This window comes from Lathamus discolor, chromosome 4 (assembly GCF_037157495.1).
Source record: "Lathamus discolor isolate bLatDis1 chromosome 4, bLatDis1.hap1, whole genome shotgun sequence".
NCBI classification, from domain to species: domain Eukaryota; kingdom Metazoa; phylum Chordata; class Aves; order Psittaciformes; family Psittacidae; genus Lathamus; species Lathamus discolor.
The window spans coordinates 6,291,051-6,316,241 of record NC_088887.1 but is presented as its reverse complement, the minus strand read 5'-3'; the positions used below and the strand labels follow the sequence as shown (position 1 = coordinate 6,316,241).

The window sequence follows — 25,191 nt, the reverse complement described above, 5'->3', positions numbered from 1 at the left end:
CTTCCTCCAGTGCTGCTCAGTGGTGTGGATATGGTCATAAATAACTCAGTGCAGTTTTGCACAGTGAAACCAGGTGTGGACAGCAGCTGTCTTTGGTACTGGGGTGTAACTAAGGTGTCTTTTGGAACTGAATATCCTCCTCCTATTTAAATTTACTTGGAAGAACATAAAAAGAAGATCTTTATTTGTAATCAAATTCAGGGTTTATTCCAGGTTCATAGGTCTCTGCTTCTTGTTTGGTAAGGATGCCATTATTGGGACATGGTAGCTTTTCTCCAGTTGCTTGATACACATATCATTACCCTTCCTTCATGAACCTGTTCCTGGAATAAAAAACTATCTGGGGAGCTTCATCCATTTACAGATTAATGTCAAAGGAAAACTTTCAAGAAAACACTTGGGAAGTCTTTTCTGTTCAGGTTTTGTCCTAAGAGAAGCAGAGCAGCATCTGTCTTCTACTACAAATAACTAGAGAATACACTTGCTGAGATGTTTCTTTATTTTTACTCAAAGGATGGTTCTGACAGTTGGGAAGGAAGAGCAAAGCTAGTTCAGCTGTTGGCTTCATTTGCAGGAAAGTCCCTGCGCAGAAATACCTGGAGGGAAGGAGCAAAGAAGAGGGAGCCAGGCTCTCTGCTTCGGCATCCTGTGGCAGGACAAGAGGCAATGGGCACAAGTTAAACCATGTGAAATTCAACCTGAACCCAAGGAGATGACATTTTTTTAATGTGAGGGTGGTCCAACAGTGGAACCTGTTTCCCAACGAGGCTGTGAAATCTCTGTCCTTGGATATACTTAGAAGCCATCTAGACATGATCTTGGGCAACCAGCTCTCGCCATTGCTGCTTGTACAGGGAGGCTGGACCGGAAGACCTCCAGAGGTCCCTTCCAACTTCAGCAGTTCTGTGATGCTGTGAAACCTCTCTCCAAGGAACATCAGCTCCATAGTATTTTCAGAGTATAGCAAGAGCAGCTGTTTCACGGAGTAATTCTGCCCAAAATGTGCAAATTTATGCTTCTCCTTTGCATTTCAAACGGAAAGAGCAGTCACATACAGACAGGGTTTTCTTTCAGAAGAGAGTTTTGCCCAATTTTGCAATAGCTTAAATGATTGCTGTTACTCATCAAGGTTACTTGAATGTATTCCTAATACACTGAAAACTCCGTGTGAGTAAGTGAGGTACAATTTCAAAACCATGCAGCTGACAGTGTTGGTGCATTGAAGAAAGGTCCACTACAAGATTCCTTCCAGATATGTCAAGTACTGGTACAGTTTTATAGCTTGTCAGTTGATTCATCCCACGTTTTTCTTTTGGATTGTGATTTGAATTAGTCACAGACTTCCATTCTTCTTCCTATCTATTTTCATTTACCCTGTGTCTTCTGTTTGGTTTTGGGTTGGGATTTTTTGGGGAAGACGGGGTGGGGATGGGGCTTGTTTTATTTGGGGATTCTTTTTGGTTGGTTTTTGAGGGGCTTTAGGGTTTGGTTTTTTTTTTTTTTTTGCTCTAATCTGCCTTCAGTACAAACTGGAAGCACAACCTGACTTTAGAATCCACAGAGAATAAAGTACATACACTGAGTGGCTGATCTAAGTCGCTTTTCCTTTTGTAGTTACTTCATGTGTCAGAGGCTGCTATGGAACTGAAAGGTCAGGTGATTTCTTCTTTCAGCTAGCATGATCTCTCTTCAGTACCTGTTTTTCTAAGCATTCATGAGACCTTCAGCACTGTTGCTTAGAAGCCTGTTCTTAAGAGTTGCTCCCTTCCATCATAGAATTGTAGAATAGTTAGGGTTGGAAAGGACCTTAAGATCACCTAGTTCCAACCCCCCTGCCATGGGCAGGGACAATCATATGGAGTTACAGCTGTGTCTTAGTGAAATAGTGTATGAAGAGACATTGCCCTTGCCTATCTCATCTGAGTTCTCTCTAATGCTACAGGCATGCTTTAAATGAAGATACTTGTACCATGTAGGCTTCTGTTCTGAGCAGCCTTGGCAACTGAGGCAGTTTGCTGAATTTTGGCTATATTTAAAGAAAAACCCCAACTGCTTTTTTGCCTCTTCTCAGGAAGGCTATTAAAGGAATTTTGGAGGAGGAGGAAGAGGGTAAAGAAGGTAACCATGCTTTTTACGAAGACCTGTTTATACTAGGGAAGCCTAAAACTTAACCTTTACAAATGGGGTGGGAGAGCAATACACGTTATCCCTAATTGTTCAGGAAGTTAATTTAACTAACCAAATATACTTCCTAGGTTTTGGAAGTGGCTTTTGTCCTGAACCAGGATGAAAATAATATTCGTAGGAATGAAATTGCATCTTTTACAGCTGGCAAACTTTGATGGTCATCAGAGCTCTGAGAGTAGCACCCTCCTGGCAGGGCTGGCTGCAGGGTGGCCAGTGCCAGACAGAAAACCAGCAGGGAAAGGGCATGTTTTCCTGTCAACTCTTTCTCCTTTGGAAGTTGAGCAGAATCTACAGAACCCTGCAAACACCCCCTTTTCTACCACCTGAGCAAAGCAGCATTTTCAGACATGCACAGAAAACTCTCCTGTCAGCTCTGAAGTTAACCCTTTTAGAGAGAGTAGGTAGGACTTAAATCCCAGTTAGCAATGGGAAGGTAGGAGTTACGTGATCATTCATTTCATACTTGTCAGTTAAATCTCTTATCCGAGAAGCAAGTGCCTGAGCAAGCTGTAGGGTTTATTTCCTCTGCTGCTACTGTTTAAGCAAAAGATTGCTTTGTGCGTAGGTGCTTTAGTTTTGTGTTTTACAGCTCGTGTTGTAAATAATAGATGCCAAGTTCCTTTCATAATACCTGATGATAGTTCCTCTGTTGCACAAATTAATTAAACAGCAATTAACTTGCTCTTTTCCCCCTTTACCTGAGTCTTTAGAGTACGTTTGTGTAATCTCTACTATTCTAGCAGAATGAAAATGTTCGGTACCAGAATATGTAATCAAATGCTTCTTTATCAAGCAGTAAGGTAGAGTGCTAGCTAACGTCATGTTGTAGATCATTCGTTTCCTGCTGGTGACAGTGCAGTCTCATGAGATGAGGTGGTAACATTATGCTAATCTCTGTGGCAAGGGATTTGTCACAGGGTGAGAGTAGCGTGGCTGTAGGGTTCCAATAGGAAGATGAACCTGAGCTCAGTGTAGAGGAGTGGCTCCTCTGCCTGCAGCCCTCTTCACTTCTGTCTGCAGAACAAAAGGATACCCAGTAACTGGGTGCAAGCAGAAAACAACAGGATTCCTTGAACAGGCTTTGCAGTTTTTATATATAGGTAGAAGGCAATGGCCCTTTTATGCTTAGTGCTAACTGAACAGAAAGCACTAATGCCATATGTCCGGCTTATTCCCTGAGGGGATTTCCAAAATCCTTTCAAAATCTATCCACCCCAACAAAGAGGTGTGTGATTGTGTGTTACTTCTCCTGCAACTACTCATTTGCATGTAAAAATAACATTGTACAGATTCTGGGAATGAGAAATACAAAGTTGTAAAAGTAGACCAGGGCTGGTATGCATTTTAGGTGCTTCCAGGTTGGGTTTAAACTAAGTTTATCTTCCATGTGGAAACACTGGGAAGGGGAACCACAGCTAAAACCACGCAGTTTGGGGTGGGGAGAGAACCTGTCTGGCTCCCCTCAGCAGTAGGTGGCTGATCTTTTAAGCTCGTCAGAGGTTCATGACTTGTAAAATGCAGTCTGTGCTACTGGTCTGATCCTTCATCGGCCATATGCAGCGAGCTGCAGTCCCAGAATGTGTTTGGCTGTACTGTTTTACAACTAATTAGAGTGAGCTCTCTTCCCCATTGAAATATCACTGAGTTTGAGAAAGGTGCTTGAATTTTGTGAAAGGCTGTGGAAGATAATTAAACTTTCGGCACTTGGCTTGGAGTATGAACTGAACTGCAAGCAAGAGGCTGCTGAAGCTGGAGCGAGGGCTGCAAAGATGATTAAGGGCCTGGAACATCTGTCATAGGAGAGGTTGCAAGAGCTGGCACTGAGGCAGAGAAGGCTCGGGGGGTTTTATCAATGTGTATAAAATACCTGGTGGAGGGAACAGAGAAGAAACAGCCAGGCTCTTCTCAGTGGTGCCTGCCGACTGGACAAGGGGCAGTGGCATGAAGTAAAATGAGTGAAAATTCATTTGAATGCTATAAACCACTGTTTTTTCATGTGAGGAAGATCAAAGACTGGAGCAGGTTGCCCAGAGAGGTTGTAAAGTCTCCTTCTGTGGCGATGGTAAAAACCTAGTGGGACATGGTCTTAGGCAACTGTTTCCAGCTGACCCTGCTTGAGCCAGGGGGGTTGGATCAGAAGCCCCCAGGACAGGGAGGTTCCTTCCAACTTAAACAGTTCTGCAGAAGTTCGGTTGTTCTGTTCTAAACGCTGTATTAACTTACTAGGTACACAGATTGACTTCAGTTGTCTCAATGTATGATGGGTTATACTGAGCTCTCCATTACCATATGACTGTGAAACATATCTAAATGATTTGCCTTTTTTATTCTCTCCCGTCTAGGTTCTGGGAACGCCTACAAGGGAGCAAATTAGAGAAATGAATCCGAACTATACTGAATTCAAATTCCCTCAGATTAAGGCACATCCATGGACTAAGGTGAGTCTATATGAACTGACTAATAAAGACATGTGGCCTCAAAGTAAAAATTGAAGGAGTTCAGTGGCTTGGTGACTGGCTTTCAGTCTAAACTGGGCACTCTAACTAAGCTGAGGACCCGGTAACTTCTGATGTTGAAAAGGAGAAGAAGCTATTGAAGCAGTGCACTGTAATATCTGTTGGTCTGGGGTTTTTTGAGGTTGCCTACAGGTGTTGAAGGGGGTTTTTTTAGTAATATATCTATAGCAGATTGCAGTATATTTAAATCCTGTCATGCTATAAATTGATACTCACAAAAGTCACCTATAAATGAGAGAATGTTCCAGTGATAATATGTGACACTTTCATAATGCTGGTACATAATGTGACATGGGCTGACAGCCACTTTCTTAACTGCTTCTGTCATAGATATTATTATATTTGTACTCCTATAGGGGTGCTGTTGAGGGGGTTGGCTTTGCTTTCTTAAGGCTAACTAGCTTTCACAAGGAGACACTATTGCAGTATATGCAAACAATATTATAACCTCTGTGATCAAAGAGTAAACTGCTAGTACTGAAATAAATACATTGCCACACAATTGAGCCATCTTCCACATATCAAGGAATGAGTAATATTTGACTTAGGACGATGAAACAATTAATGGTTTAATTAGCCTCTTGGCTGTGGAATAAGTTAAATATAGAGGTTTAAGCAATTAAACCCTGAGTAGTTAACATTCTCTCTTTGCTGCTTGAGAAATGTCTGATATAGTTGCAGTATATTCTCATCGTATCTTAAAGACTCAGGTTTTCTTCTGCTAAGAAAGCAGTGTGTGTATGTGGAAGGCTTGCATTCATAGTGGAGCACATGTCCAGGTCAGACTCTTTTGGACCAAATGCTCTGTGGTAGTAGAAACTCTGGATAAACTCATTAGAGCTAATTGATAGCAGGCAGGTACCTGATGGGTACATGCCAGGCCAGGTACTGGTAGTCACTATTATTGTGACAGATCCTCCAATGAGTTATGTGCCACTTCAATTTTCCTTTTACCCACTGATCTCTCATTTGCATTTCCATATCAGAGTTTCTTTAAGTCGTTTAAATGATTTATAATAGTATAAGAGGTCAGTAAATCCAGCAAGGCTTTTTGATTAACAAGGGAAGACATTAGGGCAAATGAAATCCCTCGGAGTGGTCTCTGCAGTTTTGAATTGCATCAGCATTAAAGTCATAAGTCCAAAAGACTTAGTACTGAATATTAGGGGCACATCTGAATTCCTGCAGTGAAGGTGTTTGGATGGGGAATGGGTTAAATTTGTATGCAGTGGAGTAGGAGTGCGGAGATGACCCGTAGGACACAGTTAAGCAAGCATCTAAGCTAGCTATGCAACTCATCTTCTGCCTGAATCATCTTTCAAGAATCTCTATGCACGTGATGGTCACTTAGACCACAGCAGAGATCATCTAGCAAATAGAAGCTTTAAGAAAAAAAAAGGAGACTTCCTTCTGGAGTCTTTCTTCTTTCATATGAATGTTTTTTTGGTCATTCTAAAGGATCACAAGAGAAACAAAGTCAGTTACAAAAAATTGAGAGGAGCTTGCCACAAGATTAAATCTGCATTCTCAGTTAGGGCAGAATCATTTTTGGGAAGCTGTACTTGCAACACAGCTTTTCATTCTTGAGTCATTCTGCACACAACTCTTTTCTGGCATTGGCTGGGTGTAGAAGAGCATTTAAACCAGCTTATTACAATTGCGTTACATGATACTTTATTTATAAGATCTGTACTTTTCTAATTCTACAAATGCTAAATTAGCAAAATGGATTATCCAGCATGGTGTTGGTAATGGTACTCATCCTCTCAGTGTATTACTTCTAAAGATCCTTTCCTTTCAACACTTGGAGCATGATGAGCTCTGAAGGATTTAAGTGGTAGTGTTACAGAGAATTGGTCTTCCTTACCCAGCTGTATTGGCATAACATGTGATGGCACATCAGTGGGCATGTGCCTCCTCTTGTAGCTTCCATAAAGCATGGGAGAAAAAGCACTGCTGACCCGGCTGTCTAATGAGCAGAAAAGGAATGACTGAGGAAGTGAAAGTTCACGTTTCTTTTATTATAACTATACACGTAACTAGAGTGCTACAGGTAGTTGCCAGCAAGGACTTGAACTTCAGGTTTCAGCCTCAAAAGCGCAAGCCTTTACCATCTGGTGGTCTGATCTGCTACATTTGCTGTTACGTGCTCGGTGAAGCGGAACGGCGGCTGGTGCTGTAGCAGAATGAAATAGGTTCTGGGCTCTTTTAAAGAGCTGGGCAAATCGTTTGAGACCAAATAAGGATGAGTCAGTATTCCCTGAGTCGTCCTTAGGAATATTGTCTCTCAGGTTCATTCAGTTTCAGGCCTAAATTGGAATTTTGAGCAGTTTTGTGGAAATTTGAAGTCTGCCTTGATAGATGTATCTTAGATTTTTCAGTAGAAATGGATTGGTATCATCCGAATACAGTATTGATATTCAAAGTGATGTAGTAGTATGAAGACAGAGATTTCAAATTACCTGTGGTCCTTCTTCATAGATCAGGAGAGAAGTCAAGCTAGCACTCAGTATCTTCCCATGCTGCAGCAATAATGCAAGTTCACAGTGCAAGCTGTTCTTGGACTGGTTTTTCAGTCTGTTGACAGTTTGAAATTGAAATACTTTTGCAACTTAAGAGCTGGAATCTCTCAGTATAAAACATACAGAGGCCTCTCTGTCTTCCCTCCAGTATAGTTCTGTGTTGCCCAAGCCCATGCATGTTTTTATACCAGTTCTGCGCATGATGCAGATGATGATGGGAGTTCACTGTGTCCCTGGCTAACAAAAGAAAAGAGAATCTGAACTTTCCAGGAATCTTTTAAATAGTTCTTCCAAAATGGGACTTCTCTCTTCTGGCACCCCACACCACAACCCCAGCCCCAGAGGAGGAATTTGGGATATTTTGGTTCTTCTCAGAATACCAGAGTGGTTAATTTAGTAATGTAGCTGTTTTTTTTCATCCCGACCTTCCTTTGTTTTCACTTAGTATAGAATATTTTGTATTCATGGCGGTACATCCTACTGCCTGTCTGCCGTGGTCAGCGAGTAAGTAGCATAAAGTTGTAAGAGAAGCAAGGGCTTGTCTTATAAGGGCTGGAAATATCTTCTGACTGACTGATGCAATCAGGAAAAATATGGGTAGGCTTTTAGGCACACAATTGTTTACCTGTCTGTTTTTTCCAGCTGTATCAGCTCACTTGTCCTGGGTTCAGCTGTAACAGTAATTTTTCTCTTTCCCAGTAGCTGGTGCAGTGCTGTGTTTGGCCTCTAGTCTGAGAGCAACACTGATAACACCAATGTTTTTAGTTGCTGCTTAGTAATGTTTAGTCTAACCAAGGACTTCCTGAGTCTCATGCTCTGCCAGGGAGGAGGGGAAGCGGGGAGGAAGCAGAGACAGGACGCCTGACCCAAACTAGCCAAAGGGGTATTCCATACCAGAGCACGTCATGCCCACTATATAAAGTGGGGCAAGTTACCTGGAAGGCCCAGATCGCTGCCCTGGTCAAGCTGGGTATCGGTCAGCAGGTGTTGAGCAATTGTATTGTGCATCGCTTGGGTTTATTGATGGGTTTTTTTCCTTTTTTACTTTCATATTCTCTCCCTTTGTTATTTCTCTTATAATGTAATACTACTCCTAATAATGATATTTTAGTTATTGGACTGTTCTTATCTCAACCCGTGGGATTTACATTCTTTTGATTCTCCTCCCCATCCTGCCCGGAGCAGGGGGTGAGTGGAATGGCTGCATGGCTCTGAGTTACTGGCTGGGGTTAAACCACAACATAAGTGAATAAAAGTTACTATCCTTTCTGGAGGCTTTGCTGCTGCCTTTTTTACTAGGTCAGAACTTTTCCTTCCATGTCTTTCAGCTGCCTCAGTTCCTTGAGCCTTGCTTCTTCTTGGAAGTGCATTCTGATCTCTGCTCCTGATCTTTATACTTGTTTCTCTTCTGACTAAGCATCTATATTTTATAAATGTGTGACTGGAAAGCCAAGAAGAAAATCTGAGATCAAGTGCAAGGTTGTACATCGCAGGGCTGTCGAAGTTTGGCTTTGGAGATTAGCTTTCTCTGAGGCCTTTTTCAGCCCTTTTGGAGGGGGGGCAGGGACAATAGGGTGGCTGACAAAAGGTCTAAATGCATGCTTCATAAGCTTATGTTAGATAGGCGTTGCTTACCATGGCCCCAGTACAGCTGGCCTTTATCCTAGCATTACTCAGATGCTACCTTCAGATCTCAAATCCTTGGGGCTTTGAAAAACAAAGACAGCGCTGTGATTATTTCCAGAAACATGAAAAAATGTCCATGTATGCCGGCCCGCCTTTCTCCTTGCATCCAGCTAGTGAAGGATCTCATTTGAGTAAGATCATAGCAAATGCAATATAATTATGTAGTTTAGGTCTTTTCTGCATGGGGGAGATGACTCATGTGGATTTATTTTCTTTTCCCCACCCAAGATACTTCCACGTTTGTTGTTAATGGCCTGACTTATCTACTGAGCTGCAAGCATGTCCATGGTTGGTGATGGCAGAACAACGCAACAGATTATATCAGCAAAGGTTGTTTTCCTTAGTCAAATCATAACCTCTGCCTTGTCTCTGTTGTGGAGATGTGGAAGGAGTTTCCACTGCAGGCAGCTCTTTAAAATGGACAGTGCATCTCTTAAGCGTGCTGTAGTTTAGTGGCCTTTGTTTTTGCTGGTCTGAAGATACATGCCAGATTGTTTAAGAATGCAAGCACTTTTAAAATACATAGTTGGTGAGATAAGCTTAAGCGTACTCAAAAGAATGGCTTCTTTCACCATCCCCAAATCTATAGCGAGCTGAAGTCTGAATCATAATTTCCAAGTCAGTGTTGAGACGGAAGAAGACAGAAGTCATTTGTTTAACAGTGGACGAGAGAGAGAAACTGTCATGTCTACATCGGTTTTGAGCATCTCTGCCCTTCTGCAGTGTGCTCTTGTGGATGAACACACAAAGACTTTTCTCTGCAGCACTTTGCCATTCCAAGAAAGTTGCAGCAGATTAGGGCAGGGTCTCTCCCAGTTTCATAAGTGCTTCCTTTTTCTTTCTTTTTTATTCCCTCGCTATTTTTGCTGTTCAGGGTGCTCTTCTGTCTGTGTCTTCAAGCTAAATTATTATAGCAGAGGGAAACAGCATCTAAGATGAAACTTCGGGCTCTAGCTCATCCCTTCTGGCACTTTTCCAAAGCAATTAGCCACTCCTGGCTGCAGCTGAAGTTTATGCAGAACCACAGTTGGTTGTATGATACAGTAGCTCTGGATGTTGACTTTAGGATCCCTATTTCTGCCTGTATTATTAAATAATTCCTGCACATATTCTAAAATATTTGGTAAATATTTGAGTATCTTCCATGTGTGTGTATTTTTTGTATACATTTACCATACTAATTGCTTTACTTTGAATGTTTTTCTGTGCTTATAGCAGGCAGTCCTGTTGTCTTCCCCACCCTCTGGGGCTGGGACGTAAAGAGTCTGGTCTCTCTCTCATGACCATGTTTTTCCGCCCTCCAGAATCAGTTTTATGTCTTCATCCCGTCTTACTCCTGCTCTCCTGGTTCTTGTCTGGTTTTTAAGCAGATTGTTTTGCTTGTCAGGCTTCCAAAGTGACTGCTCATACTGTAGATTCGAGGAATACCAAACAGTAAAATGTAGAAATAGGCAGCTCATTTTGTCACTTCTAATTATAAATGATGACAAAAGACAGCGAAAATTCTTTTGTCAGAAGTCCGGTAAATGGACTTGCATTTGAATTGAAGCTGAAAATGCAAACTTTTCTTTCAGAGATAGGGGTCCAATCTTTTGTAGAACTACACAGGCACAGTGGAGATGTGATGTTTCGTTGGGTGCAGTTAGATGGCCTAAATCCGTCTTGGAGCAGGGTCAGTTTGCTGCCTCCCACCTGCATATTCCTGATGCCTCCCTTCTGCATTGTTGTTCATATAGTAGCAAAAACCTCTTAAGTAACATGAATGTTCAGGATTTGAATCGCATTTCTCACCTGGCTGACCATTCAGCTCAGATTGCAAGCTCTGGGACAAGGGACCAGGGCAGACGTGCGTGGCCAGGAGAAGGGCGCACTCGCTGGTGGTGATTTGTGCCTGTTGTGAAATCGTGCCCTGACCTCTTTCTGAAGAGTACAGTTCTGTTTTTCACTTAGAGTGTAATGACTTTCCAGACAAAAAGTGAAAACAGCTTTGCTGGAGACTAACTTAAAAGAAAAAGGACCCAAGTTCTTTTGGCAAGCTCATGTTTTCCAGTTCCTTTTGTAGGAGCAATGGTTTTTGACAGTGTAAATCTCTTATCTTCATCTAAAGCATGAGAAAAGAAGCCAGGTTTGTTGGGTGGTAAATTACCCTGCCTCTGCCCAATTTATATGCAGTAAAGAAAGAACTGCTTAACAATAAATGAGTGAGCATGAATGTAGCATTAAGGCATGATTTGCATCAGTGCAACTACGGAAATCAGATGCTAAGTTTAACGTGTCTTCTGCAATGTACCATCTGTTTAGCTGTCCCACTGCAACACATCTGTCTAGGCTGTTCGTAGCGGCTCTCATATGGAGGCTGAGAGTGTTTCCAGAGATCTGTTTATGAGGATTCTCTCTGAGAAGAAGGGAGCTGTTTTGTTCTGCTTAGCTTTGTTGCTTTCCTTTAGAACTTGATAGAAGCAGAGCACATGCACTGGGTAATAAACGCTAGCTCGTTCTGTCTCCACCGGGTCTTCAGTGGAAGAAGCCCAGTAACAAGTGTGTGGTCTCAACAAGAAGTAGCTTTGGAGACAGGTTCCTGGTCCTGTTCCCAGTTCTCTGTTGGCTCATTTGTAAGCCACTTAACCCTTCTCTCTTTATTTCATTTTCCCCTATCTAAGTGCCATCTGACAGGCATTCTTAACTAAAAAGGCATTTTGCTATTTCTTAGCTGCTTTTTGGAAATAATTCCCAACACCAGAGCCTCTATCGTGGACTTCTTTTAACTTCCATTTGTATCTCATGAGTTTTAGGCACTTCAACATAGCCAAACGGTGTATTTCAGAAATCCCATTCTGAATTTCTCAGGCCCTTGGAACAAGACCAGTCCCAAGGGCAGAGTTGCAGCCACAGCTTTGGCTTGCTTTGTGTCAGGTAGAGCTCAGAGCTGTCTTTCATGTGTCTCTTCCCTCTCCTTTTGTGTTTATTAATGTGTCATGTTTATCATAAGCTTTATTACATTAAACTTGCATAATTCGTGTCATAAAGTTGTGGTAATCGTATTGTGTGATTGCAGATTTAAAAAGTTGATATGAGGGTCGTGTCCTGCATCTGACGGCTTCACTTGTAAACAGTACAAGCTTTTGGTTGAAGGGAGGAGCTTTATCTCTTACCTAATGTTCATGTGCCATCAAAAATGTGCTTACAAACGGAAAGGAGATGTGCACAGACTGTCAGCCTGAATTGGTGGTGTGGGTGGTTCTTGGCAAAGCATATGAGTCTCTGAAGCCGGTGAGGAAATTTTTAACCATGGTGTCACAAACTTGATGCGTTAGCAACAGATGTCATTTTCAGAAGCCTCTGCTTTCTTAGGGAGCACAGCATGCGAGCAGTATTCACAATCTGCATGCAGAACGCACAGGGGTTGATGGCATGAAATCATGTCTTTTAATACACGCTGGCTAGAAGAGCACCTTGGTGTAACATTGTGAAGCTTTGGCTTTGGGGCTTAATTAGACCAAGACGACGGAGCTCCGTGTCGTGCATGGGAAGTCTGTCTGAAGAATGTCAATGAACTGAAAGTCAGAGCAACCATTCTGTTAAAACAATACTTAGCTCTTGCCCCATGTGGTTTTATTTGAGAGCTGAATGCTGATGTGAGTGAAGTAAAATAGGAGAATCCTCTGCTTTCTATCCTTTTTCTTTCATCTTTCTATGCGTGCAAAAACCAAAATGAGATTCAGAAGGGGTGTGAGCTCTGCTACACTGATAGGAACTATTTCAAATTAGCAAGATAAAATGGGACCGCTCGGCTAGTGCACGAAGACTTCATCTAAATTGAAGTCTCTTGGGGTTGAGAGCTACATCGTGCACCAGGGGCAGTTAAGCCTGGCAGTCGTGTTTGAAGTGTTGAGGTGGTAGTTCCAGACAAATGAAGGGGAAGTAGCATAAAATAAATGGCATTGATGGCAGCGTAACATAGAAAGGAGAGAGCAGTGTGTCTGACCTTGCTGTCTAGCTGATATGGTCTGTCAGTATTTGTGCGTCACCAGCATGCCTGAACAAAGAAAGAACTTGCACTGGTCCCTCAGCCGTTTGGTGAGGTACAGATTTATTGGGATCTGAAGGGGAATACAGTAAGAAAAAACCAAACCAATAATAAAAACCCCAGCCCCAAAAGCTGGCTGTGGCTCTGGTGAGTCAGCGTTTCCATCTGACATGACCAAATCATGGAGATTTTTGCAACTCATCCAAAAAAAACCCCAACCAACCAAAAACCAAAACAACCAGTGACCTGGGTCTCAGCCTGAAATTCATTTGCTTTGCAGAAACAAGAGGGTTTGAGTTATTGCAAGTGCAAATTTTCCTTGAAGAAATTTGTATGTAAAAGCCTTTTTTTGTTTTTTCTTTCTTTTTTTTCTTTTTTTCTTTTTTTCTTTTTTTTTCTTTTTTTTTTTTTTGCATTTGTTTATCTCCAAAACAGGTTCATTTTTTAAAATGAAAACTTGAGCCTTCGGTCCCTCCTGTGGACAAATAGCCTTACCCAAGGTCTTGTTTCATTTTAGAAAAATGAATTGCTGCGCCGGTGGGGTAGTATTGGAATGCTTTCAAAGTTCCTGTCAGTGTTTTAGTTTTGGTTCTTTTTTTCTTTCGTTTGTGGACTTGCTGTGCCTTTTGCCCGGCCATATTTAGTCTGCCTACTAAATGTTAGTCCGCCCAAAACACTTTACTTTGTGCACTTAGCTTTGTTCTCCTTTATTTTTCCTTTCTCCTTTTTTCTTTCTTTTCTTTTCTTTTTTTTTATTATTATTATTTTTAATTTCTCTTTTGCTTTCACCCAGATGTATTTTAGACCGAGACAGACTTTGCTCCATGGGCCGGATTTTAGTCCGTGCACTAAATTTTAGTCCGCAGACTAAAAATAATCCGCGGATTATTTACTAACTCAATTCCCTCACTGAGAACTACAGAGACCCAATACTCCTGCTGAGCCGTACATCCGAGGGGCTTCCCGGCTTACAGGTCCCACTGTCTGCCTGTCCTCCCACCCCTTCCCACCATGGAGCGCCAGCCCGGCATTGCCCCGACATTGGCGCTCCGTGGCATGGAAGTGCTGGTGTAGCCGTTGCTGCAGGCAGCAGCCGCTCGTGTAGTTCTCCGTGGGTGAATTGGACAGCTTTCCTGGTGGAACTGTGTTGAGTGGGAAGCACTAAAAGACCGCAGGGGGTTTTGCTTTTATTTCTCAGGGTGTTATTCGAAAGGGAGGTGGGAGGGGACAAATTGAGGGGAAAAAAAATTTAAGTAACGGGTGCGACGGGTATGAGGGGAAATAAACCCGCAATAGAGAGCAATTCAGTCCATACCCTCACTCCTGAGGTGGTACGTCCAGTTCCTGAAGAATCCTAAAGAGATAACGCCAGCAAACAAAATCCAGTGGCGGGGGAAGTCAATCCAAAATGGAGAATAATCCGCGGCGGCCTGAGGCACTCATAGCTCACGCAAATTAAAAGCATCCAAATTCCAAAGTAAAGTTCTCGGATTTTTCCTTTCTCTTCAGCACAAATTACAAATTGCTGGGGTTTGGGTACTTTTGGGAAAAAAAATACCAAAACCACCCAAAATTCGCATTGTGTCTCTGGGACAGACTTACCAATGGGATGCACCTTTGGGGACAAAATAACCTGGCCCCATTTGTCTGTGGGCGTTTATATCCAGGACCGAGGACTGAAAATTCTTTATGATGGGAATTTCAATTACCCTTTTAGTTCAAGTTAGAGTTTTGATTTCAATTTTTTTTATTATTTTAGTAAATGCACTGGCATTGGAACATAAATTTAATATAGAAATGTTTCTATACTATGCCTCACCATTGCACAATCGATTTTTTGGCATACACTGTGGTGAAGTTGGACTTGCTGCTATGGAGACTGATGTTTAAAGTTTCTAATTGTATAAACATTTTCTATGTCCCCCACACCATGGATTTCTTATAATATTGGCTATATTTTTCCTTGCTGGACTATTCTCTTTTGGATTGACTCCCCCTGTTTGGATTATTTCACTGCATTATCATCTTTAGGACTCGTCAGGAACAGGACATTTCACCTCAGGAGTACGGGTATGTACTTAAACATTTTCTCAAATTACTAGGCCTAGCCTTGAAAAAGTGGAATATTTGAGTTCAAACCACATCTTTGAGCCAGCAGCCAGGCAAATGTTATACCATGCAAGGTGACAGAGATGAGATGAGTACCGACCGTAACTCACTTCATGTTAGTCACCGCTTGTTGTAGGGGAGGCCATGTGAGGCCTTCCTTTTCCATTTATTTCTTCCCCCCCATCCCTGGTTCGAAGCAGTCAGGACAGACTTCAGGACCTGCCAACCCCAAGTAACTCATTTCAGAGCCAAAGGTAGGCTGAACAGTTCTCAACAGGGCTTAGGAAACAGGCGCTAGGGTTTCACTGAAAATGAGTTTGGGTGGACAAAGGAGCACTCCTACAGATGGCAGATTGGTGACTGCTTTCTAATGTGCTCAAGGTACTTTTCATCCTTGCTTTAAGGAAAACTATTCCTCTTTTTTTTTTCCTTTTTAAAATCTGTACAATAGCTGATACGTGAGCTGTCCTGAGGGAAAAACACAGCCAAGAGTCAAGTGCTTCAGCCTCAAGCTGTGGTAAATCAAGCCTGTTAAAACATCAGTGTGAAGGTTCATGAGGGAGATCTCAGTAGTTTTACTCTCATGCTAAAGACCGAGCAACTTCTCTTGTGTGGATTTACCTCAAGACAAACTCATTTGTGCTACTTAGTGAGGGGCAAAAAGTGAAAAGAGCTCATTTTTATTCTTTTTTTTTTTTTGCTAGAGATATTATTGTGGTCAGGCTGTGGCTTGGGAGTGACACTGGCATCCACTGTGCACTGTGGTCAGCAGCCCAGGCTCTGCCAGCAGCATGCAAAAGCAGCTTCTCCTGCCCCTCCGTGCACTCACGGCACGGTGGTCAGCTGAGGTTCTTTGCCAGCAGTGTTAAGCTGATGCCGTTCTTTTTGTCAGTGTAGGCCTCATGTGAAAACTTTTTCGGCTTGTTTTGCAATAACTCAGTAGAAATAAATTGTGCTTTTTGAGTACCTGGCTCTTTGGGCTCACCGAGTCAGGATTCCCTGCCACACCAGTTAGTACAGCACGCACTGCAGCGGTCCTGGGTGCTCCCGAGCCAGCTGGGCACCAAGGGGATAAAATCTCAGTCTCTGGAGAACTTAGCATTTGTGTTTGATGCTCATTCAAGAGAGCATATGTGTCTTTGGTTTAAAACCTACTTAAGAAGTGCCTGTGCAAGCTCCTCGTCTGTGATTAATGAGCATGTCATGCCCTGAATTGTATTTATCTCTTGTTTTGCTCCTTGGTGCTGTGTGGCTTGGGTTCACCCACAGTGGGGCAAAAGCATTTGGGGTTAGCTCCATATTTACCAGAAATGCTGGCATCAGAATTTAACACTTGCAGCCACCCCACTCCCTTTTTCCCAGCCTGCATATCACTTGCAACATAGCAAGGCAGAACTACTTGAGGGGGACCATCCACATCATTTTAACTCATATTTTGCTTTTGACATAATGAGAAAGGAAGATGGGGGTGTGATTAGTGGTGGGTAGGACTGTTCTTAGAAGACTGAAACAAAGCTGCAGTGAAGAACTCCTATTTGTAATCACGCAAGGTAAAAATCTGTTAGAGTAAAATAGTTGGTTCTCTTGACGCAATTTTCAGCTGTCCTTACAAGTACCAAATGTGCAGGAATTATCCCAATAAACTTATGGGAATGACTTGCCAGAATAAGGTCACGGAAGAAGTAACTTGCAAATTAGAGCTAAGACATTTCCTGCACCCCACCCGTGCTTTCCTTGTTGTTCTCCAAAGTTGAACAGCAGCCTCCATAGCAACAATCTGACCTGCCTGCCTGCCTGCCTGCAAAAGTCCATGTTACTAAGGATTCATTCTCTGGCCACAAAAAAAAAACCGCCCCAACCCGAAACCATAGCGAGGGCCTTATTCAGTTTTTACATTCAGTGAATCCTGCTCATTTGAACCCTCCTCCCCACCTCCACTCCACCCCATGTGCATGGCTGGAAGCACTTCTGTGTGTTTATCATGATTTTTGAATGAGTTTCCCCTTCATTCTTTAAGTTGTTTTTCTGAGTGCGCTCTCATGACGTCTCTTGCTGGCATTGCACCTTCACTCTAGTGCAAGACGTTGCAATTAACCCTTTCTCAACCCCAGGAACTGGATTTTCCCATGCTTACTGGAGGACTTTGAGTAGCACAAACCACAACTTGTTTGTTCCAGCTTGTTGGGCAATGAGAGGTTTAATTGCTCTGACTTGCTTCTGGTCAGCACGGAAAAGAAACATACCCAGACAACCTGTTTCTCCTGGCTTGTTTTCTCTTTTTGTCTTGTTTTAGGTCTTCCGGCCCCGCACTCCACCAGAAGCAATCGCGCTATGTAGCCGTCTGTTGGAGTACACCCCCACTGCCCGCCTGACTCCCCTGGAGGCCTGTGCGCACTCTTTCTTCGATGAACTACGGGACCCAAATGTCAAGTTACCAAATGGGCGAGAGAAACCTGCACTCTTCAATTTCACCACTCAAGGTAGCCTGTGAGCGTTGAAGGATCCCTTCTTTAGGAAGGAGCACTTGGATAAATGTTTGCTGTGATGCAGGTGTCACTCCCCCAAAAGTAAAAGTCTCTGAGCAGGACTAAGATTGTTAAGTGGTTCCATAACCAGCTCTCTGTTTCAAACAGAGAGGAAAGGGACTTTGGAGAAACGGGTTATGGGGTTTTCAGATGCCTGATGCCTTCAGTTCAAATTTCATGCAGGGTACCAAGGGTTGTTACTATTGGATTGCTTCAAGAAGGTTTACATTCGCAGTTGAGTGTCTGCAGCATGGCTGCTGGCTTTGTGTGAAGTATCATGGTCAGCAGACCATGGAGATCAGATTATCATTTGGAGGCGATCCTGCTCCATCGTACCTGAAACGCCATAGCGAGCGGTAGTGCATATTAGGTTTGACAGGGAGGTTTGCAGTGTTGCTGCCCATTTTGATTCTAGGTATGAGATAAATACGGAGGTGTTAGTGTCCTGATTTTATGTTCTGTACAGTTTGTCTGGCATCACATTGACTCAGTCATTTGGAAACTGTAAAAATGGCAGATAACTAACCTTTTACTTGAAGCCAGACCAGTATCAAATTTAAAAGTTGTTGATGTGTGGTTTGGTTATTGGTTTTTTTTTTTAAACGCAAGTGAAAAATGTAGAACTGATATCCCCTTAGAACAGTTTTGCCTGCCAAGACAGAGCATGTGAGAAGTATGGCATACAAATATGCTAGTAATTAATTCTAGAGCTTTCTTGACGCGATTAGCTGCCAATTCTCATCCTTTGAGCAAGAACAGACCTACGTGCCTTTTCTGTTGAAAGCCCAAACCACCTTTTGGCTGAGTTAGCACCAGTGTAATTTTTCAGCCTCTCTGGTGCATGCAGTGCCCATCTGCCAACCTGTGAAACAGAGACCTCTCCTTCAACATGTGGACCCTTTCATTTAGAAACAAAAACCAAGGGCGGCAGGGAGAGAGCCAAAAGGTTTTGTGTCCAAAGCACAAACACCTTAAAGCCATCAAGAAAAGAGCTTGTGCTTCCAGGTCACTGTACTCTGTGCTGATTTCTGCATCTACTGTTATGAATTTAGTAGCTATATTACAGGTCCTTCTTTGTTACAGTACCCATGAATTGCCTTTTCTGCCCACTTGAAGGCTGTCTTCAGTAGCTAAGATGGTTCTGCTCCCAGTATCATAATACCACTTCACCCCTGTTCTTTTTGACATTATTTCCTACTGTTTCTTAGTGATGTTAAGATTGAGCTCATCTACTACATGAAAATGAGGATTTTAGAAAAGAGTTGTGAAGCTTTCCAAAAAGCGAGTTTCTGTCCTAGGCAGGTGCCAGTTTCACCATCTAAAAAGGGAAGGCAGGACAGAGGCTGGCCATGAGCACATTTTCAGATAGCTCTGGTGTAGGTGACCACCCGAAGTCAAGTAACAAGAGCTGATTTTTTTCTTAAGAAGTAATTCCATTGCGTAGCACGGTGATTTTAAGACCTTTGTATTTAATAAACGTGCATCAGTGAGTCTCATGTAGCAGCAGTCCTGACTGTGACCAGGGAAGTGGAGGAGTCACCGTCCCTGGAGGTGTTTCAAGAGATTGCTCTGGTGCTTAGTAACATGGCTTAGTGGAGGACTTGGCAGTGCTAGGTTAATGGTTGGACTGGATGATCTTCAAGGTCTTTTCCAACCTAAATGATTCTGTGATTCTAAGATACACAAGAAGCTTTTGCTCCTGCTGTAACCACACTACAATCCTTGCTCTTCAGCCAGACAGTGCAAGACTGTTGAATTGGCTAGTCCAGAGCAGAAATCCCAACTAGGAAATAGATCCAGTTATTGGAATCAAATGATGACTCATGTTAAGTCATCTGTGGTAATTTAAAAAGTGTTGAAAGACATCCTTTTGTTTTGAGGAGCATGTGTTTTCAACAGATAATATTAAGTTTTAGATGTGTTTTATTTGGCTACATCCAGTTGCCTGAAACCCATGAAGTAGGAGGTAGCTGCAGAAGGCTCGAAGGCAAACCTGTTAGAAATAACAACATAAATCTGACCATTAATGCACTGGATTGACTCTCAGAAAGAACTGAAGTGTCACACCAGATCTGCTGGTCTGAGAACTGATGCTGCTCAGATGGAGTCTAGAAAAGTAAGTGAGAGTATATGGAAGATAAAGATCATGGCTTTGGCTGCCAGCAGTAGTTGCGGGACAAGTTGGTGCTTACCTTATTGTAGAGATGGGATCTCTCAAAGAGAGCTTTATCTGGTCATTCTTAATGTCTTACCTGTAAGTTTCTACTGCTGTTTAAACAAATATTATACATAAATTGGGGTTTGAAGACAGTGTTTTGGCCGAAGAGATATCTCCACTAGCTGCAGAGCTGGCTGTTAGACTTGCAAAACAGAAAGCATGGAAAGCTTTTTTTTCTCTTAGAAGCTGAATTTTCAAACAATCTGTGAAATGACTGCCCTAAATTTCCTGAACTACTTGTAACATGGTGGTGGTAGAACTGGGTCACAAATGTTACTGTCAGTCCATGCTGGCCATTAAACGCTGTAAAATTGTTCTGTGATTCAGCACTTAGGAACGGTTATTGTGCATTTCTAACCAAACTGTTTCACTGTACTATTTGAGTGCCATCTAGGTTTTTCTTTCAAGACAGGTTTTATTTCTGCTCAGGTCCTAGAGGGGACAGTGGGACAGAATGAAACTTGGGCAGAGTCCGGCACTCTTCTAGGCTAAGGAGAAACTGCTGGGACAGCCTGAGTTACGTGGAATTTGTTATTGTGACAAAGCAAACTGATACAAGACTAATTTTTTCCAGGGGCTTATGGGAATGTTGATAAATGAAATGTAACAATGCTGATAAAGAGCACTGCACTGTTTCCCAAGACCAAGCATTTTCTTGTGTCTGGGGAATGAAGGCGATCTGGTGTTCTAGCAAAGTGGACATTTTCATTCCCATCCCAGACACACATCTCCTTACTGGATATGTAAACTGGCTGCAAATGGCATGGTTTGATCAGGAGAAAGCCAGAGGTGTTCTCCCAGCTGATGTGAATGGGGGTTGGGTCTCATAAATGAATTGGGATAGCAGCTCTGTTCACATCATGGTATTGAAAGCTTTGGCTGGATTGCCTTGATCACGATACCTTCTTGCAGCAGCAGTTCTGGTTGTAATTAATCTAGCCTTGAATTGCAAGTTTGATTAGATAAGCAAGCTACAGTTCAACAGTTTGACCTTCTCAATACTTTGTCAACTGCAGATACTGTAGGTCAAGCTTTTTCCGTGGTATCGACATGTCTCATCCTTACAGAGGCGATAGCAGCAAAAATGTGATAGAACAAAAATCCAACCAAGTCCTCAAGCAAAGCTCCTTTTAAACTTCAGCCAGGAGTTCAATTTACTTTGATTATTTCTTGTCTGAATTAACATGCTCCTGAGTGAAGCTTCAAGACATTCAGAGCATGCTGAATTTAAGAAACTTCATACCAAGAAAGATAACGTGGGGTTTGAGACAGGAACAAGATGAGTCTTGTAGTCTCTATGCACATTCTTCAAGGTAGCTTCAGAGGAATGGTTGCATTTGCCTTAAAACCAACAGAATTCTGTATACATGCCATAATGGGTGCTGCAAAAAGTGGTGTTATGGTGGCACTTGGTGAATGTATGGGAGGAATGAGAATGGGATTCAGGTGCCTTACAACGGTGGTGTTCTGTTGGATCAGCTGCATCTGTGGCTGCAGTAATGCAGACAGTCTGTAGCTGCATCCTCAAGAAGCCACTTAGCACTGGAAGGTAGCAAATGTTATTTGGTTTCCTTGATGGTGCAGCTCTGCCTTTGTTTGGGTCGTAGCTGCCAGTGATGAGGGGATGATAAAAACTTCCAGAAAGTGAGGTAAGCAGCAGATTCCCACTAATAGATTTGAGAAACAGCTTGGATAAAAAATTAAAGGAGCAACATTTTCTAGCACAGAGCAGCTAATACCCAAGGTAGTATTAAAGTATAGGTGTGTCACTGCTGTTCAGCTTTGACACTTGAGGATTCACATTTCTTCTGTTTATTTTTCCATTTAAAATGGAGACTTACAAATGCTGAATTATATTACAAACATATGAATTGTGAATTATTCCCACGTGAATTTGAGGATTAGTATTTGTACAAATGTTGTGAGTAGCAGGGCTTTCTAGATGGGCTAGCTAGGTCTGTTTAGAGATGAATGGAGAATTACAGGATAAATTGGATGGGTTGCGGGTAATGTAACAACTTAATGTTTGGTTCTAGACTGGAGCTTTAGATTCGTAAGTGCTGAAACAGTCTCAAAATGTGTAGCAGTGAGCAGGTGAGAGTCTTCTGCCTCTTGCCCTGACAGCTGTAAGGAAACTTCATGTAACTTAACAGAGTAAAAAATGAAATTGCTGAGTAGACTTCTGATCCCTTTAGGCCCTAAGTTTAAAGCTTGTGTTAAAGAAAAGCAATAGGCTGTTGAAAATAAGCACAAGTAATTGAAGACTTTGTACGAAACTCCCTTACTGAACACATGGTGCGATTTGGATAGCCCTTGCTATCTGGAGGTCTTATGTAAAAAGCTGTCTATTCTCATTCCTCCTCCAGATGACCTCCCGGAGCTCCAAAATTCATTACTCTCCTGTCTGTGAGGTGACTGTTCACATCCTTCTCTGGAACTGGATGCTGCTTTCTCAAGAGGCAGCCAGTCACTCCTGTTTCTGTAGCAAACAGGACCTGTCTTGTCTGCTCAGTTCCACCTTCTGTGAGGCACTAGATTCTCTTGAAAGGGTGCCAGAAGTTTGTCATTTGTTGGCAGTGCGTAGCCCTTATCCTCCCACAGTTGTGGCTATAAGATGCCTATTTTTTATTCTGATACATGTTGAAACTATATTAGATTTGGAGCCTAAAAGACATGACTATTTTTGCCTTGGTTAATGTCTTCAGAAAGAATGGTTGCATCATTTTGTTGTCCATTTAAATTGCCCTGATAATCAATTCCCTTTGCTTTTCCCTGTGCTTTTAAAGGAGGTGCCACCTCTTCTTGGCCTCGCTCAAGGAGACTGGTCTTGGGTTCCTGGGTCCTTGAGAAAGTGATGCTAAGAACTAAATCCCAGAAGCTCTTGGAGCAACTATTGATGCTGCTTGCTTGCTGAACCTGTGCCCAAAGCAGCACCCCTGTTATCAGCCTTCTTAAGACTGATTGCAAGTGGGTTTGTGAAGGGAATCCTTCCAGTGCTTAGAAGGAAACAGCATTATCAGGCTGCTGATAAGGAACAGGCTTGGCTGGTTTTTTGCTAACTCCCAAGCTGCTGTCTTTCTCTAGGAAACAATTCCCATGCACCACTACTTGTAGTTCTGACAGTCTTGCTCTGGAGACTGCTTTGCCGAATATCCCTGTGGTTTCCTCTCACTGGTTGGCAAAGAAGAAAACGTAACATGACCTTTGGCTGTAAAGGCATGCATTTCACCCAAGGTTGCTGTTACGGGGGGAACCCAAGGAGCTGAAACTGCATGCTGGGCTCTTCGTGGTCGATGAGCTAATGTGTTTTGTTCCACCTCCCCTCCAGAACTGTCAAGTAACCCATCTCTGGCTTCGATCCTCATCCCTGCTCATGCCCGGAACCAAGCAGCTGCTTCAACCCCTACAAACGCTACAGCAGCCTCAGGTGAGAACATGCAATCGCCTGCCTCCCTCCCCACCCTCGCTCTCCTTGACTAGGCACCTTCCTTCTGCTGAGGCCCGTGAGCTGCCTTGGCACAGGGTGAACGGGGAGGAAGGACTTCTTCCAGCATCACCCGAAACTTGCTCTTGGTGGGTGGTTGTTTGGGTGCTAGCAGCGGTCACCAACCCAAATCCTAACCCAGGGCACTTTAACTCTGCATTTGACCTCATAGTTTGTTGGTACTTCTCGCTCAGACTTCCACTGTTAATAAAATCACCTGTTGTTTTTTAGCAGTCCTCATGGGTTGGTTTGCACTTAAGTTCTGAGTTTTCAACTGGTCTGAAATTAATACTGACTTGGAGCATGAGCTTGTGCTAGATGCCCAGGAAGAGAAGAAACAGCTAGCTCAGTACACGTGGCCTCTGTGGAGGTCGGATGCCTTCCCCAAAGGCATTAGCACTTAAAAGTCTACTGAGGGAGTTCAGTCATTGTGCTCACTGCCTCATCTAAGTAGCTGCCGTTGCTTCTTACTGAGTTTGCTTGTGTCATCTTTGGGTATCAGGCAGATGCTTTTTTGGCCAGCGCTGAGTGAATTTCTTTCTTGCCTCTGTTGCTCTCTCTCAAGTTTCTGTCAAAAACCTTTTAAAAGCTCACTGTTGGCCTGTAGCCACTCCATACTGTATTCAGTTTCCAGTGAAAGCTTAAAAGCCTGCTAATATCATTTGGGAGGCTCCCAAAGAAAATCCCAGGTGCTGCAGGATGTGGTAGAGGTGATTCAGTACATGGTAGTCTTCCTCTGAGTCAGCTCTGAGTCAGCAAACCAGCCGGCTCTCTTGGGGATTGGGCAACCCAAGGCAGGCTGCAGAAGGGGTGTGCTTCTATATGTAGCTTGTGTGCATGTCAGTCCCATCTGAGAAGGGCTCTGACCCCATTTGGAGGTGCAGAATGCCTACTCAGTGTAAAATAGCTGATAAGGGGAAGCCCTAATTGAAAAGGTAGCATTGAAACGTTCAGGAAAGCATTTGCAGGTCGATGCTCTGGACAGTTACCTGATGGGCTTGGTCCAGCCTGTGCTGTATGGAGAGCATTTTCATACTCCAGGACAGCCAAATGCACCCAGATTTGAAAGATGAGGCTTCCCTGGAGATGTAGGAGCAGTAGGTAAAAGATATAGCCTGTACAATTGTATGTCCTCTGAATTTAGGAGAAAGCAAAATTGGTATCCTCTAATTTAGTATGTTTGTTTCATACACTTGGCAGTATTTTGCAAATAGTCATGTTCTCTGTTTCCCTTTTCCGTGCATCTGTTGCTCAACAAGTGAGAGAAAAAAAGCAGATAAAGTAGTAAAAGTGATTGGAAAACTACAAAATACACACATGGAAAATTATTCCAAGCCCTTCTGAAAAATATTGTTTCACTTAAGGTCCCCTTGATGACTTCCAAGGAGTTCTCTTTGTCAAGTCTTCAGGAATTAATGGGGTTAAGAAATCTGTTTTCACCCACCACTTTCCAAGAGCTCATGTGGGGGCGAAATGCATTTAGGCTGAGTCCTAAATGTGAAGTATACCCCAAAAAAGAGAACAACAAAACAACCCCACCTTATTGATGTCGACAGCTTTAAATCTATTTGCAAGCACCGCACCAAGTTGGGACAGCACTTGTTATTCATAGTTCAGAACCCATAAAAATACCCTTGCAGCTTGGAAAAGAAGTTGAGATGAAGTTCAGTATCGGGCAACTTGCAGCTTTGTGTTTCTGCAGCACAGCCCGTTGGTAGTTTCTTATTCACATGAGGCTCTCACAGCGGGCAGTGGGAATTCCATGGGAGCTGTGATTTTTAGGATTAGGCCCTGTATGCAGCTATGTTAATCTGTTGTGCTTTGCATACTGATGCCACACTTAGCAAGAGATTTTCGAATAAGGGGTCCCTTCTTTCCCTATGGCCCTCCACATCCCAGAGCAGTACATTTCTATTC

At 42.9% G+C, this 25,191-nt stretch overlaps 1 protein-coding gene across 2 annotated transcripts in view; it reads left to right on the top strand.

The window, feature by feature from the left end:
• The window catches only part of GSK3B (glycogen synthase kinase 3 beta), a 151,355-nt gene that overhangs the window by 116,077 nt on the left and 10,087 nt on the right, over positions 1 to 25,191 (top strand). The window contains exons 8-11 of one of the 2 annotated variants that reach the window (XM_065676115.1): positions 4,530 to 4,625; positions 14,970 to 15,008; positions 17,341 to 17,527; positions 23,119 to 23,217. In XM_065676115.1, coding sequence (XP_065532187.1) covers positions 4,530 to 4,625; positions 14,970 to 15,008; positions 17,341 to 17,527; positions 23,119 to 23,217 — 421 coding nt within the window. The remainder of the gene's footprint in view (positions 1 to 4,529; positions 4,626 to 14,969; positions 15,009 to 17,340; positions 17,528 to 23,118; positions 23,218 to 25,191) is intronic. The other variant, XM_065676116.1, reaches the window with a different exon arrangement.